Here is a 15,922-nt window from a genome sequence, read left to right as displayed (position 1 = left end):
AAGCCACTCCTTTGATATCTTGGCTGTGTGCTTAGGGTCGTTGTCCTGCTGAAAGATGAACCGTTGCCCCAGTCTGAGGTCAAGAGCGCTCTGGAGCAGGTTTTCATCCAGGGTGTCTCTATACATTGCTGCATTCATCTTTCCCTCAATCCTGACTAGTCTCCCAGTTCCTGCCGCTGAAAAACATCCCCACAGCATGATGCTGCCACCACCATGCTTCACTGTAGGGATGGTATTGGCCAGGTGATGAGCGGTGCCTGGTTTCCTCCAAACATGACGCCTGGCATTCACACCAAAGAGTTAAATCTTTGTCTCATCAGACCAGAGAATTTTGTTTCTCATGGTCTGAGAGTCCTTCAGGTGCCTTTTGACAAACTCCAGGCGGGCTGCCATGTGCCTTTTACGAAGGAGTGGCTTCCGTCTGGCCACTCTACCATACAGGCCTGATTGGTGGATGGCTGCAGAGATGGTTGTCCTTCTGGAAGGTTCTCCTCTCTCCACAGAGGAACGCTGGAGCTCTGACAGAGTGACCATCGGGTTCTTGGTCACCTCCTTGACCGATTGCTCAGTTTAGACGGGCGGCCAGCTCTAGGAAGAGTCCTGGTGGTTCCGAACTTCTTCCATTTACGGATGATGGAGGCCACTGTGCTCATTGGGACCTTCAAAGCAGCAGAAATTTTTCTGTACCCTTCTCCAGATTTGTGCCTAGAGACAATCCTGTCTTCGCGGTCTACAGACAATTCCTTTGACTTAATGCTTGGTTTGTGCTCCGATATGCACTGTCAACTGTGGGACCTTATATAGACAGGTATATGCCTTTCCAAATCATGTCCAATCAACTGAATTTACCACAGATGGACTCCAATTAAGCTGTAGAAACATCTCAAGGTTGATCAGTGGAAACAGGATGCACCTGAGCTCAATTTTGAGCTTCATGGCAAAGGCTGTGAATACTTATGTACATGTCATTTCTTAGTTTTTTATTTTTAATAAATTTGCAAAAATCTCAAAAAAACTTTTTTCACGTTGTCATTATGGGGTATTGTGTGTAGAATTTGGAGGAAAAAAATGAATTTAATCAATTTTAGAATAAGGCTGTAACATAACAAAATGTGGAAAAAGTGAACCGCTGTGAATACTTTCCGGATGGACTGTATGTGACCCGCTCTGTCATAATCAGCTGCAACAGCCAATTTCACATAAATTAATCTTTCTCATAAATCATATTTATTTTTAATTAATACTTCTTTGGCAGTCTGCTTGACCTAAAGTTGCTTTCTTATCAACATAATTATTAAATTATGTTACTTTACTTCTTCTGGAGTCCTGTACTGAAGTCTGCTTTGGTCCGCGAAACTCCGTAACTCCATAACTTGTTACCTTATGGATATACCCTTTAAAACTATATTTTTACTCTGAGAATTCACTCTTGACATTATAAAATACAGACCATGAAATCAAATACATTAACATTCTCACAACAAAATATTGACTGTGTAATGGAACACAACTCCCTTGATATCTGGAGAAGAAAGATAGCTTTGGTATCGCTGGAAACTTACATTCTCCTAAATGTCAAGATACGTTTTACCAGGCCACATATATTATTCAGGATATTATTTGTTATTATTTATTTATGTTTTAGCAGACAGTCATATCCAGAGTAGACTGCCGTACAAAGTGCAAATTCAGAAATGGCAGAAATATGTTCCTAAATTAATGTCTTTTTTTGTGACCAGGTACTACATACAGGTTTTGATACAGCACTACACATACATTGGCTCTGTAGACGTTGGCATTTTCAAAGAAAAAAGCCCCTTACCGGAACAGTTGTCTGCAGAGAGTATCAATGAAATACAGACAATCAGTGCCAACTACGATGTACACCTGGAACAACAGGTGGGTGACAGTTTTATCTTGTGGTGGTGGGGTGTTCAGTAGCAAAGAAAGAGATCCTGTGATTCATTTTATTTGTTGCTGGCGTTTATTTATTGCGTTTCTCTCTGTTAACTTGGATATTCCCTCTGAAACAAGGTGGTCAGCTTTAAGAATTGGACTACGGCAGAGCCAGTCAAAGAGGTGCAGATGGTGACAGTTAGCAGCAGCTGCTTCGACCTGGGCAGCTGTGCTTTCACCTTCTACAGCCTTAAATACAACTCCCATCGCACAGGTACTTCCACAGAGTGTACTGTTCATTAAGGGCTGCTGTATGTTACAAAGGCAGTTCAGTTAGGCAGAGCCTTAAATTCCTGTTTAGGCTTCCCTCTTGCATGAAGCTAGAATACATTTTTTCACAAGGTGAAATGCCAGTTTGTAATGCTGCTGCACATAAGTTTTAAGGCCTTGCATCTCTCTCATTTATAAGATGCCAAATGTGACAATAAACACTATAATTTCGGGGGGCATTTTCTCCCACAATTAAGCAAAATGTCCCTTTTTTCCCTCACATTTAGTGAAATAAATGTACATTTTTCTTACATTCATAAATGGTTATACATTAGCTAAATAATAGAAAACATTAAATAATTCAACATTTAGCTTATATATATAATTTTGGGAATACACATTTAACATTTACACCTGTCATTTCACAGATCGCAAGTGTGGGAAAATTTGGCCTTTTTAAAATATTAGTAAATCCACAGAAAAATGAAAGCGCTTACTATCGCATTTGGCATCCCATAGTAATTTTTTGATCAGGTTTGATCCTTGGCTTTGCACTGAATAATGATGATTTCTGGTTATGCAGTAAAATGTTTTCTTTGGGAATGGGGCCAAACTGGGTCCAGAATCTGGTGGTACACCCCAGCTTAAAGCATCTGTTTCACAGGCCCGATCGCAGTGAGTGCCTCTGCTGCAGACGTACAGAAAGCTCTGAACTCCCTCTGGTCAATAAAACCAGACACGGTCCAAGTGACCAAAGAGGACCTCAGTAAAGGAGCTGAGTACACTGTGGTGTTCAACTCCAGAAGAGGTAAAGTAACCCATGAAATGTCATAATTATGGTGATGAGAAAGCAACTTTGGGTCAATGTAGACAGACATATAAATTATAAATATGAATATGAATATATTAAAGGTGCAATGTGCCATGGAGCACAATACACTTGTATGAATGCTCAGTGCCATTAAAAATGAACTCTTAACAGGGTTTTAGTCCAATAGGGCCATGTGTACAGTATGCTTAAAGGTACTCTATGACAGTAAATTGAACATTTTGTGTAGGATTAATAGTCAGAAATTAATTTAAAGTGAATTTTTACTACTAATGTACTACTAAGGACATTGCTCTTGATTGTAGGTGACTATCAGAGCCTCCAATATGAGATCACAGGGGAGGGTGTGAACATCACAGTCACTGAAATCACCAAGGGGAAGGCCAGCCTGGAGACGTTCACACTAGAATGGGGAGGCACATACTCCAGGCCAATCGACTTCAATGCAAATGAAACACAGGTACGAGGCCCTTTCTCCCACTTTCAGAGCTTGGGTGAGATCTGCACACCTGGACAACTCACCCACAGGTGCTTTGAGAAGATACTGTCCAAAGAGAACATCGTGAAGAGCTAAAATGCTGCATCAGTTTTGTGTATCTCTACATTAACTATTGCCCTTTAGGCAGTTAGCCAAGCAATTAAATGAACATCATGATCTCCCAAAACAGGTGCAGTCAGCACTTCAGGCCATGTTGAGCGCGGAGTGCCCCAGCGAGATTGTGGCCACGGAAAACAGGGATGTGAAATTCTTCAGGGATTACGAAGATAGCCAGCCTTTCGTAAGTGTAAAATTGTTGTATTTATTCCTAATTTTGGAATAGTCTAGACCACTGGGTCAAGACAGAAGGGATGGAAATCATCAAAATTGTTCAGTTTGCATCTTTCCAGTTATATATGGGAAAAGGCAAATAAATATGCAACAATCGCAACAAAATCAAAAAGCCAATAATTTTCTTTTTTGCAGAAATGACAGATTTCTCATTGGTTTACTTTCCTGTAGGATTACAGATGGTGGTATAACAGAGGGAGCCGGGTTTCCAATACGGAGGCGTTCTGTGGCCGGTGGTCCCTCGTGAACCCTGAACTCATCTTCCTGTACACAGATGCTCAGGCCTCTGGACAAGCCTATGGACCGGTGCCCCTCCAGCTGTACGGCACGGTGAGGGAACTCACTCTCCACATCCCTCACCCTCTCTCAGGAACTCTACCCATACACAGACCCGCCCAGTACAGTGCACACTTTCAGTTTATTCAGGAGGCGAATCTGCTGAGCACGAGGAAGCAGAATGCTATAAGGAAAATACATGTGACAGTGACAATGGCTCTGAATGTGTAGCTACTGTATATGCTGTGGATACAAACATCTGATTGATGTGTCATTATTACCTTACATTATTATATTACATTACTGCCAATTGGCCGACGCTCTTATCCAGAGCAACGTACAACAAAGTGCATACCCATAACAGTGTGCTGAACGTAGAGGGAAGTACAATTTCAAGTGCTAACCATACAACAAAGATAAGGACTGGGGTCTATTTGATTTATCATTATTACAGACTATATTAGTGTATTAGTAATAATTGTGTTGATATTTTAAGAATAACATCCTCTACTATATTTCACAGCTCTGCTTTGCGTACAAAGGATATTTGAGGAATGAGATTGGGGTTCAGTTTTTTTACGAAAGTGCAGCTGGCACGGAAACTGAAAGTTACAGAATTCCAGTGACTTTGAAACAGGGACATGAGTAAGTTTCCTCATTCAGTTATCAGTCTCCTTTATGGTAAATAAGTCAAGTACTAGATTCAATCGACATTTTCCCTTTGTGTCAGTTTTCATCACAATTAAATGCAAATGTTTTTGTATTCCACAAATATAGTTGTATTTCCAACCTGTGTTAGAGACAGTGATTAATTGAATCCAAGCCTAAATACAGTTGCTAATTTAAAATAATTTCATTGCAGATGGAATTACATTTGTGAGGACCTGCTGACTCCACTACAGACAAAATATCCTGGAAGTGGGTACAGTCTCCGTACCCTCTACCTGTACAGAGCAGAATCCAGTCAAGATTTCTATGTGGATGTTGTTCATCTTGGGAGAAGGCCCACAGCAATCAATGCCAATGGTAATGTTTTGTTGTGAGTTGTGCAAGCAGTTCTGATTGGGAGTGATTTTATTTAGCTTTTACTAATGGTTAGAAAAAAAATGTATTTGAAAAGCTGGCTATATCATACATTTTACTCCTGTCACAGCCTCATCAGTGCTGAGTTACAGGAAAAACAGGGATCTGAAGGCCATATAGATTATATCTTGTTTCTAATCACAAGCTGGGGGTGTATTAGGACGGGGGTTTAACATACCCTGTGAAACACTTTGTGAAACCTGGCTTCACAAAACCAACTGCTATCGGTACTGTGAAGTTGATTACCAACTTGCTAAGTGAAGACGGGCTTTGTTAACCAATAGCAGTGTGTGTTCCCGTTGTGGTTGTGACCATATCATTGCAGTTGTGACAGCTCGTTCTACTTAGTGCCTCTACTAAATAATTACACCTGTAATCATAAATAAACTTACAGAAATCTATGTCAGAAGCATTACATGAATTAAGATGTGTTTACAGTGAGCTCCATGTTTTGACCTGATGTATTTCTTCTTGATTTGATTTCCTGTCCATTTCTTTTTTTTGCAGCTCTTGTCCAGACCCGAAAGCCCCCAGCTCTTGCCAGCTTGGGACTTCACGTTCATGAGATCTCAGTGCGGAAAGTCCCAGAAGCGCATGCCTCTAACATCAGTTATGAGATCACTGCCAGCCCATATAATTGTGGACATGGATTCCCTCTTCTGTCTGTTGGGTTCCTCCAGGTGAATAAATTGTGAAAATGTGTCATCATGGTTGAAACTGTTTCCCAATTAATGAAACAGCTGGAGATATATTGATGATTGCAGATTCATTTATATATATTCTATCATAATCAGTTGTAAATCGCGACAATCAATTTCACTTAAATCGTTGTTTCTGTAAAAATGTACATTTTTTGCCGTTTTAGGCTTTCATCTTCATTTTGGAGAACAATATATTGGCTTACATAATCTGCATGTCTTAATGCCAAATTATAAATATAGTTTTTAAGCTTTTAAACGCAAGATGTCAAAGTGAGAGTAACACCGGTGTTGTGCATTGTTTGGAGGTCAGCTAGCTTGTCAACAAGACTGGTGAACGGTAACAGTTAAACTAACAGAAGCAAAATATCAATATCTCAGATATTTCTACTGGTAACGCGTTGTTCCTCGCAGTTTGTTGTATAGTGGAATCTCATGGTTACGTGGGTACAGCTTATACACATTTCAATGGAACCTTACAACCTGCAGACTTGCTTTGATTATGCTAAGAAATGCCAAAGCCAAGATGGATTTGTGTTTGCTTACCTTTCTGTGGTGTAAAGTTTGGGACCATTGATAGAGTCAAACAGAGGCAGAACACAGTCAATTTAAACGCACGAGCAAACACTTAGCTAGCATGAATGCAGTCGCTAAATGATTTTGGTGATCAGTGACATTTAAAAACGATACACAAATGGTAATTTTATCTGTGCCTTTGATTTATTTTAAAATCTGTTTCGAAGCCTACAAGTTCTGAGTTCTTTGCCAAAGTGTGAGATTATGTGACTAATGACGCTCTTGTCATCTGTACGCTCATTTTATGAATCATCCGCAAGCAGAATTTAGTAACTGTTCGTACGATAAAATTTAGGATGAAATCCACACAAATTCTATGCATGAGCCACCAGGTCTCTCTCTGTCCTCAGGTTTCCAACAGCAGTGAGGACACAGCTCTGTTCAGTGAGGGTGGGGCAAACGTCACGGTGACCAGAGCTTGGAAAGCCAGTCCCCCCCTTTCAGGCACCTTTGATGCTGAGATTTATGGCAAACGCATTGAGGGTAAATATGTGCAGAAGGACTAGTGAGGGACAATAGCAGAAATTGTGACTGCTCTAGCTTTTGGAATTACGATACTCTAACAGCTCATTTTTCCAACCAGTATTTATTGTTGACAGTTAAATGATGTGTCCCTTTAAATAGTACTTTAACACATTATAGCAAAATTATAATGTAGAATGTAATTCTTAAGCTTATTGTGAATTCTATTGGCCCCTTATTCTCTTCATGACATGAGTGGATTCCTGGACATCTCAGTCAAAAATGGTGACCAGCGGGTGATTACTTCAGACATTCTGTCAGCTGACAGTGCCCTGTGTGTGTGTGTGTGCGCGCTGTGTAACCCTGTTAGCTGACAGTGTGTGTGTGTGTGTGTGTGTGTGCGCGCTGTGTAACCCTGTTAGCTGACAGTGTGTGTGTGTGTGTGTGTGTGCGCGCTGTGTAACCCTGTTAGCTGACAGTGTGTGTGTGTGTGTGTGTGTGCGCGCTGTGTAACCCTGTTAGCTGACAGTGTGTGTGTGCTGTGTAACCTTGTCAGGCCTGGCAGCGAACATCAGTGCAGCGGACCTCCAGTTTGCCTTGCAGGGGATCCCAGAGGTGGGGAAACTCCAGGTGATCCGGTACGGAGCCTGCACAGGGTACAGCTGGAATGTGCAGTTTCTCACCAGTCCTGGGGCTCAGCCCCTCATCCAGGTAGTGTTTCAGCACCTTGACTATGGCCAATGGTCACTGACTATGCAGTGGCTAGTCATTGAATAAGTCTTTTTTTTTCCTCATAACATTCTTAAGATGCTAACCATTCCCTCACTGTAAAGATAATGGCTCAATCAATATGAACTTGTCATTAACTTTGTTACATGCAACATTAGTTTAGCTAAACTGGAAACTACCTGTGAAAAAATGTATAAGCTTTCCTTGAAAATGAACAGCAAGTTCATTGGTTGAGTCCTTTGCGCTAAAGTCAAATATGGTATCTCACTGAGCTAGAATCAGATGTACCAAATTAGATTTGAAATGAAACAGTATATCTCCAGAAACAGGATTGGGCAGCCCTGCTCTAAAGCATTAAATAAATGACAGATTTTCAGAATGAACGGTTAAACATTGTACATTGCAATGGCGCCTAACTGTTGTTGCATTCCTTCTAAATCAGGTCAACAGCTCTTCTGTCATGGGAGTAAACCCTCATGTGAGCGTCAGTGTTTCTAAACGGGGAGGCATGTTCAAAAGCAAAATTTTGGGGGATTTCCTTCGTGTGCCTGAAAGCAGACCTCAGGTATGTAGAGAACCTCATCTATTACAGGTACCTCACCTCTTACAGATACCTCTGTATCACTGCGACTGTTTGCTGTTGATCGTTTTACATCCATAAAAGGTGTGAACACGGTGTACTGAACAATCCTGCTTAGCTATCCAGCTTCAAACAGTCCACCACTTCAGGCTGAAAATGTAGCAGGCCATATGGTCATGCCATACCTGATGCATGCACTGGAATGCTGTGGTGTGATGGAACATTGAGTGATGTTGATTAGATGATCTGATTGGCATGGGCTGGTTGCTGATTGGTGATCAAGTACAATTGGCCGTCCCCACCCACTCTAGTGACCTCAGTCAAAACATTCTTTCAAGATGGTGCTACCCTTACCATTAAGCCAGCTACCGCTAGAAATAATATATTGCTGCTGAAGATCAGATACCATTTCTTTAAGGCAACAAGCCTTATATTATTCTGTTGAACTACTCATTTGGGCCTCCAGTCACATTTACATTTTGCATTTACATTTTTGTCATTTAGCAGACATAGTGCTTTGATTATGACAACATACATTTCAATAGTGAATAAAAAGAACAACTTGGAAGAAATGCAAAGGGAACAAAGTAGCATTAAGGTACAATTATGATGTTATGTTGAAAATGTATTTGTGGTGAAAAGGCTGTGAAATGCCATCTTAGCTTTCAGGTGATAACCGAAATCTATTTCTTTGCATTTATAAATAACAGTAATTTACTATGATAAAAGTTTTTTTCTCTGCTTGGAGAGATGGTTTTGTGTGTGTGTGTGGAAAGAACATTACATGTGTCTCCATACAGTTCCATGACTGAACTTCATGTGCAGTGCTCATTCATTGCACTGTTGTAAGCGTATGTCCATGTTTTATGTAGCTGGTGCGGAAAGTCTAGGTTACAGTGTGATTCAAAACTCCATTAGAAAAGCTTGTTTGTGTCCTGTTTCCAGGTGCAGGTCCTGATCAATGGAATCCCCTCTAAATGCTCTGGTGACTGTGGATTTGAGTGGAGTGCAGCCAGAACCCCCAGAGTCACAGGAATCAGCCCCACACTAGGTCAGTCACAGACACAAGTACCAGAGCTTGGCGTGGGCTGGAACAGACCTGTTCACCGACCTGAGCGCAGAAGTGCACAATCACTAAAACAGTATTTTTGTTGGTGGTTGTTGTCTTTCAGGATCGCACACTCTGGGTACTGTTGTGACCATCACAGGGTCTGGTTTCTCCAGGGAAAACGCTACAGTTTTAATTGGCGACGTCAAATGCTCTGTTCTACATATCGGCAGTAAGTTAAGCTATAAAGCCGGCAGTTACTTGTGAATGTTAATTTTCCATTCGTAAAAAGGGAAGAGAGGAAATATACAGTATTATCATAACTGTAATTAACTTATTTAATTAATTATTGTCAATTAAAGCCCAGAGTGGTTCTGCAGAATGAGAATTAAAGGATTGTGAGATTTGGTAGATACAGGAACTGCTTGGCAGCTGAATATTTTAAGACCTTAGGTCTGGATTTGTTGTCCTTGTATCATTGTCAAATACCATTTGACATGCTTACTTATCACAAAATTTACCTGCCCCACTTACTTAGTTGTGAAGAGATCTCTGTGTAAGATTATATTTCAGCTGTCTGAGCCCAGGCCTGGTGTTGTTGGAGAATACGATGGGTTGCAGCTCATGGGCTAATGGTGATTGTTTTTCCAGACTCCTCGCTGACCTGTCAGGTTGGCAATGCCAGTGCTGGCACCTACCCTGTCTCCGTCAGCTTTACTGGGCTGGGCCACAGTCAGTACAGTGGGGAGACAGGGCTTAACTTCACCAACCAACTGGGAGTAGTCTCTATCTCGCCATCTTCAGGGAGTATTGCAGGTACTTGTACATGTGATTCATTGTCTCCCAGGGAAACATACTCTAGCCCACTCTGCTATATAATGATCCTGTGTTGGTTTTCTTTTCTTTTTCTTTTTTTTTGAGGTCGGTTTTATTTTTTCAAACTTTGGAACCTTTATGAGGACACAGATCATTGACATTATTTTGGTAAAATGCCTATATTCTTTGTCTGGAATGAGATCCCTCAGAGTTGAAAAATTGTACATTGCTTTGGAGTTGGTTGGTGCCTTGCATGGCAGCCAATCGCCATTGGTGTGTAAGTGTGTGTATGAATGGATGAATGAGAAGCATCAATTGTACAGCACTTTGGATAAAGGCGCTATATAAATGCCAACCATTTACCATTTACCATTTGAATTCATATAAGAACTTGTGTGAAGCTGTTTAGCATTCAGATAAAATTTTGAAGTGAAGTAAATGGTTTTTGTCTCAAGAATGTTATCTTGAATTCTTTGTGATAGACTTTATGACAATATATGGCCAAAACCCTTGGTCTAACTGTTTCTTCACCTGTTGGCATAAAAGGAGGCACTCTCCTGACGGTGACGGGGTACGGCTTCAGCTCTCACACCGTGGTCCTGATCGGGGCACAGAGGTGCCCTATCGTCTCGGCGGATTTGGATCTACTCCAGTGCAGAACACCCCCGGTGAGCGCCCTGTCCTAAACCGGCACCATGACTGCAGTGTCATCTCTGATGAACAAGCTCAGCACTGACCATCACTGCAGTTCATTAGACAAAGCAAGAGACAACAATCCCCCTGGAGCAATGTGGGGTTAACAGCCTTGCTCAAGGGCCCAATAAGCTGTTCAGATCTTACTGTGCCTACACCGTTGGCTACCACCAACCTTCCCAGTCATGTACCTTAACCACTAGACTATTGGCCTTTGTTTTTCATATTTTCTCCTCTTTATGATTTCCAGGGAACAGCAGGGTCTCGTGCGGTGACTGTAGAAATGGGGGAGATGAGTGTGTTGGCGAGTGACCCCTTCATGTACGATGTAAAGCTGACACCTGTCATAACAACCATGAGTCCGCTGTGGACAAACGTGTTGGGTGAGTGCAGATTCTTCTCTGTAGAAATACATACATTACATGTTATTAGGGGGCTATTAGTAGATCTGACAAATGTCTGCCGTTTAAATACCAGGTTCCGCTGGAAAATGTAGCTAAAACACAGCTGATCAACTACCAACTGAGCTCAAGTCTTTCTGTCTCTCCATGTTCACAAGGAAGGGAAGAGTTGTGGTTTTAAATCTACCTAATCATATCCTCTTCTGTGTTTTATTCTGAAGTTGCCATGATAGCATGAAAGCCTTTGACAGTCTCATTGTTTGTGTCATGCCGTGCAAAGGCAATCCTGACAAACAGGTTTTCTGTTTTTTCCCCTAATTCCCTAACAACTCACATACTTAGATGACATACTTTAATGAATATGTAAGTTGACATTTTTAGGTTTGGTGCTGAATGGATCTGCTTCAGGTACTATCTTCTTGAGCAGGGAGCACCATACATCTCCCCTACTAAACAGGAAGAATACCAGAAACCCCCCCCCTTCATACCTAGAAGCAGATGCAAATAGCGGGTGGTAGCTGGTGTGAGGGAGTATGAGCTATAATACTGCAGTAGCAAGCAAAGGATGCAGAAGCAAGCCCGGGGAATGTCTGACTGTTGATATAAGAAGGCACTCCATTACTGATGTGTGCCTTTGATTGGATTGGTATGAAAAATGTTGTGCTTACCTGTTTGGTTGATTATGGAAACGTGTGTGCATGTGATTGGTCGGCACCATTTTACTGTGCAGTTCCATGACAGAACTTCATGTGCAGTGCTCATTCATTTCACTGTTGTAAGCACAGAGAATCTGGGTCCATTTTCAAATCAGCTGTGGCTGGCCTTGTCTCACAAGTGCCATCCAACTATGTTGAGTTTTGAAATATAACAAAGGTTTTCATGTACAGTACAGTAAATTGATGTAGGTCATACATGAACCTCAGGGTGGCACACGATGGAATGAATGCAACACACCGCTGTGCATCAAATTTTAATTTTGTCCTCTTTAGGACACACAAGTCTCACCATTCAGGGGACCAACTTTCAGAATCAAAGCCGCAGCAGCTCAGTCTTAATTGGTGAGAGAGATTGCGAGATCCAGCAGTGGTCTCCCAGCAGGATCACCTGCCGGCTGCCGCAGCTTCCCCCAGGCCTCTACAATGTGCATGTACAAGCTGGAACCTGGGGCTATACCACAACCAAGTAAGACATCTACCAGTATTATAATATTGGTCAGTTGTACAATAGCAGACATTCGAACATACACACAAATTGATGGGCCGTGACAAAGTATTGGCGAGTCACCATTAATTGTACTCTTATAGAAAAAATAGGGAAAAAAAAGATTTGTCATAGAACACAATTATGTTGTTTTGAAGATGTTTCTTTAATATGTAGTATTAATTCGTCAATGCACAGCTGAATACAAAAAAAGCATTTAAAGAACAGCTATTACATTAATATGCCTGGCAACTTGTATTGTTGTGTGACTCTCCTTTTGCATTTTGCTTAGCAATGGCACGAATGCTACCATGAAGTATGTCCTGGAGGTTACCGACATCTCTCCAAAGTGGAGCTCCCTCTATGGGGGAGCAAAGATGACGATCACTGGCTCGGGGTTCAGTTCCAACATTTCTGACAACGCAGTCTCCATAGGTAAGGGCCTAGGGCAAAAAACCATCTGTCTCAACAACTATTTTATGTCTTGTAATGAGACTTAAAATTTAATTTTTTCTCTCAAGCAGAATGTTTGCGGCGTCTCATCAATTGTCATCTCTCTCTGAGACATTGGGTGTGTTGTGTGACTCGTCCTGTGTTTTTCTCAGGCGGTACCCCGTGTGTTGTGACCTCTGCATCGGACCACCAGTTGGAGTGCATCTCACAGCCTGAGGAGAGGACCCACACGGTGACAAACCTGGGTTCCCATCCAAGTACGTTTAACTTAAGGCCTCTGGAGCCATACCAATCAGACTCGCAGAGCGAGAAGCAGAAGAACAAAAAAGATAAACCTGCAAATTCTTAACAGTGATGTGTTTGCTGTTACCATTACCCTTGAGGTGCTAGCGCGTAGAGAGCTTGGCGTGAGGAAACTGCACAATGAGATGTTCCAGGGCTTTCCTCCCAAGGACTCAGACCCTGCCCATGGTTTCAGGTTACGGAGAGGGTTACGCGTGGAATCCTTCGTCCCTGACTGTGTCGGTGGGGGGCACAGTGGCATGGCGTTGGGAGGCCCCCCGCTTCATCAGAAGCCTGGGGTACAGGGTCTTCAGTGTTGCCAAACCCAGCAGCACCAGCTATGATGGAGTGTCCTTCAACAGTGGAGACACTAAGACTGAGTCTGGTACAGCAAAGATGTCCTACACATTCCACCATTGTGAACTCTCTTTAACACAGCTAGATGTTCAATGCTAAGTCAGCCCAGCTGTTTGTATGCAGTATGATCAGAATTTAATTTTGATTAAATGCACTAATTGTTTTTCTGTGTGCTGCATATTAAATGTTTACTTGAAATATAAGTGTAACATCAGCAGCAGAAAGTATACATTTTAACATGCAACCAAGAAGGTGACACCGAAACTGTTTATGACTCAAATCTAGGGATCTGTGCCAGCAATGTAGATGGTGAAATTTACTAGTTATTAAACCTGATGATATTAAAACCATACACATAAAATAACACAACACAATCATATTTGGTTAAATTAAGAATACATTTACTGATTAAAAAAACATTAAAATATAATAACGAAAGAAACGTTGGCATGCATATCATTGGAAGGTTTTTCATCTGAGATTGAAGTGAAATAGTATCTGTATCTGGAATGACCATGGTAACATCGTCTCCAAAAATCACAAATGTGAGTTTGAATAAACTTTCAATGTAAAACTGAAATATATTATATACTGTACTTTATTGTGTGTATCATTTGGTAACAGGGTTCTTCAGCTATCGCTTCACAACTCCAGGAGACTACTACTACAGCAGTGGGTTTGTGGGCAACGGCAATCAGAAATTCCTGCAAGGAGTCGTGAAAGTGCAACCTCTGGAAGACAAACTCGGCAGGTTGAGTGTTACGGTTGGAGGAATCGAGGCAGAATACAGGCCAGGTACATGTCCAAATTCTACTTTTTCCACTGGGAAATCATTTCCGGATGTTCTTTTTTCTGTTGGGTTGTTGTGTGGTTGTGATTTGTTTACTATTGTGGTTGGGTTTACATTATTTTTGATGTTGTGTTTAAATGTTAAATGTAGGTGCACCACTCCACTACAGCAGCGCAGCGATGGAGTGCGTCTCCTCGGTACCTGACTGCTACCAGGACGTGGGGTCTTCTCTGTCTGACGGGTTCATTGTGAGTTTCTTGGGCTGCTTCTCCCCCAAGGTCCACCGCATCTGGCCGGAGAGCGGCACTACCCATGACATCATCCACATTGAGGGCATGGGCTTCAGCAATGCCAGCTGTGCCAACGAGGTGAGGCGCTCGCACAGTCACTGAGAATGAATATTATGTGCTGAGAAAAAAATCATGAATACCAATGAAATTGGCTCCATCTTTGATACACAGCAGATTATATGAAAGTGAAAATGTTATAAATTGTTTTGCTTTTACATTTTGTTAAGTTTCCCCTTTGGATAGTCTTCCCATCAGTATGTTTCATCAGGGCAATGTTGTGATGAAATCCCATTCTGTTTTAAACAGGTTACAGTTGGGGGGAGTCCTTGTCATGTGATCAACAGCACCGTGGGCCAGATAAACTGTCGTCTCTCATTGGACAGTGGCTTGGAAGTGGGCGTCCGTCATCCTGTCTCTGTTCAAGTCAAAGACATCGGTACGGCCATCAACGTTGCGCCCAATGAGATTGATCGGCGCTTTGTGGTTCTGCCTGTCATAGACTCCTTGAGTCCCAACGCTGGCAGTACTGAGGGATACACTAGGCTCACTATCCAAGGCTCAGGGTTTTCGGAAGACCCACAGACAGCAGTGACCGTAGCCGGAATGCCCTGCCGCTTCAAGTTGGTGAACTACACCTCTATTACCTGTGAGACCTCCCCCGCCTCAGCACGCCCTGGGGTGGTGATGGTCAACGTGGGAGGAATCGCGGCCGCCTGTCGTTCAACCTGCGCCTTCCAGTACTCCCCCAGCCTCAACCCCCAGGTCACGGGCGTCTCCCCTGGCAGCGTTAATGGCAGCTCCACCATGGTGACCGTCTCTGGCTCCGGGTTCGGGAGCAGTCTGGATGATGTGGAGGTCTTCGCAGGGGACGTGAAGCTGGAGGCCACGGCCGTGACGGATAGCAACATCACCCTCGCCGTGGGAGTGATGCCCGTCGGTGACTACGCCCTGAAGGTGGTCATCAGCAGTAAAGGCCTGGCGTCGGGGTCTGCCACCCTGCAGAGCCCTGCCCAGGCCTCCCTCACCCCGAGCGCCGGGAGCACCAGCGGCGGGACGCCCCTGCTCATCACGGGAAACGGCTTTGTGCCCGAGAACACCTCCGTGACTGTCGACGGCTCCCCCTGCCGGCTGGAGCGGGTGATGCCGGATGAGGTCTCCTGCGTGACGGCAGCTCACCCAGTGGGTAGCGTGCAGGTGCAGATCAGCGTCCTCTCCGTGCAGTACCCCCCGCTAAAATTCACCTTCTCCCTATCAGAGACGCCGATGATCACAGCGGTAAACCCAGGAGCAGGGGAGAGTCTCAGCTCTTCCTGAAGCATAATGGAGTATGAGTGCTGATCTAGGATCAGTTTTGCCTTTTAGCT

The 15,922-nt window shown here is 42.9% G+C and overlaps 1 protein-coding gene across 1 annotated transcript in view; it reads left to right on the top strand.

Annotated features, from left to right (window-relative positions):
- Positions 1-15,922, top strand: part of LOC133137684 (fibrocystin-L-like) — a 51,622-nt gene that overhangs the window by 10,704 nt on the left and 24,996 nt on the right. The window contains exons 15-38 of the mRNA XM_061256021.1: positions 1,740-1,899; positions 2,035-2,170; positions 2,831-2,974; positions 3,301-3,455; positions 3,664-3,774; positions 3,996-4,154; positions 4,624-4,745; positions 4,963-5,126; positions 5,691-5,874; positions 6,819-6,940; positions 7,476-7,630; positions 8,091-8,213; positions 9,174-9,279; positions 9,401-9,508; positions 9,928-10,092; positions 10,639-10,760; positions 11,036-11,168; positions 12,176-12,368; positions 12,679-12,821; positions 12,992-13,096; positions 13,318-13,506; positions 14,103-14,279; positions 14,446-14,636; positions 14,865-15,855. Of these exons, the coding sequence (XP_061112005.1) occupies positions 1,740-1,899; positions 2,035-2,170; positions 2,831-2,974; positions 3,301-3,455; positions 3,664-3,774; positions 3,996-4,154; positions 4,624-4,745; positions 4,963-5,126; positions 5,691-5,874; positions 6,819-6,940; positions 7,476-7,630; positions 8,091-8,213; positions 9,174-9,279; positions 9,401-9,508; positions 9,928-10,092; positions 10,639-10,760; positions 11,036-11,168; positions 12,176-12,368; positions 12,679-12,821; positions 12,992-13,096; positions 13,318-13,506; positions 14,103-14,279; positions 14,446-14,636; positions 14,865-15,855 (4,358 nt within the window). The remainder of the gene's footprint in view (positions 1-1,739; positions 1,900-2,034; positions 2,171-2,830; positions 2,975-3,300; positions 3,456-3,663; positions 3,775-3,995; positions 4,155-4,623; positions 4,746-4,962; positions 5,127-5,690; positions 5,875-6,818; positions 6,941-7,475; positions 7,631-8,090; positions 8,214-9,173; positions 9,280-9,400; positions 9,509-9,927; positions 10,093-10,638; positions 10,761-11,035; positions 11,169-12,175; positions 12,369-12,678; positions 12,822-12,991; positions 13,097-13,317; positions 13,507-14,102; positions 14,280-14,445; positions 14,637-14,864; positions 15,856-15,922) is intronic.

The sequence above is a fragment of the Conger conger genome, chromosome 9 (genome assembly GCF_963514075.1).
Source record: "Conger conger chromosome 9, fConCon1.1, whole genome shotgun sequence".
Classification (NCBI taxonomy): Eukaryota; Metazoa; Chordata; class Actinopteri; order Anguilliformes; family Congridae; genus Conger; species Conger conger.
The sequence above is the reverse complement of the archived record's forward strand: the minus strand, read 5'-3'. Positions and strand labels throughout refer to the sequence as shown.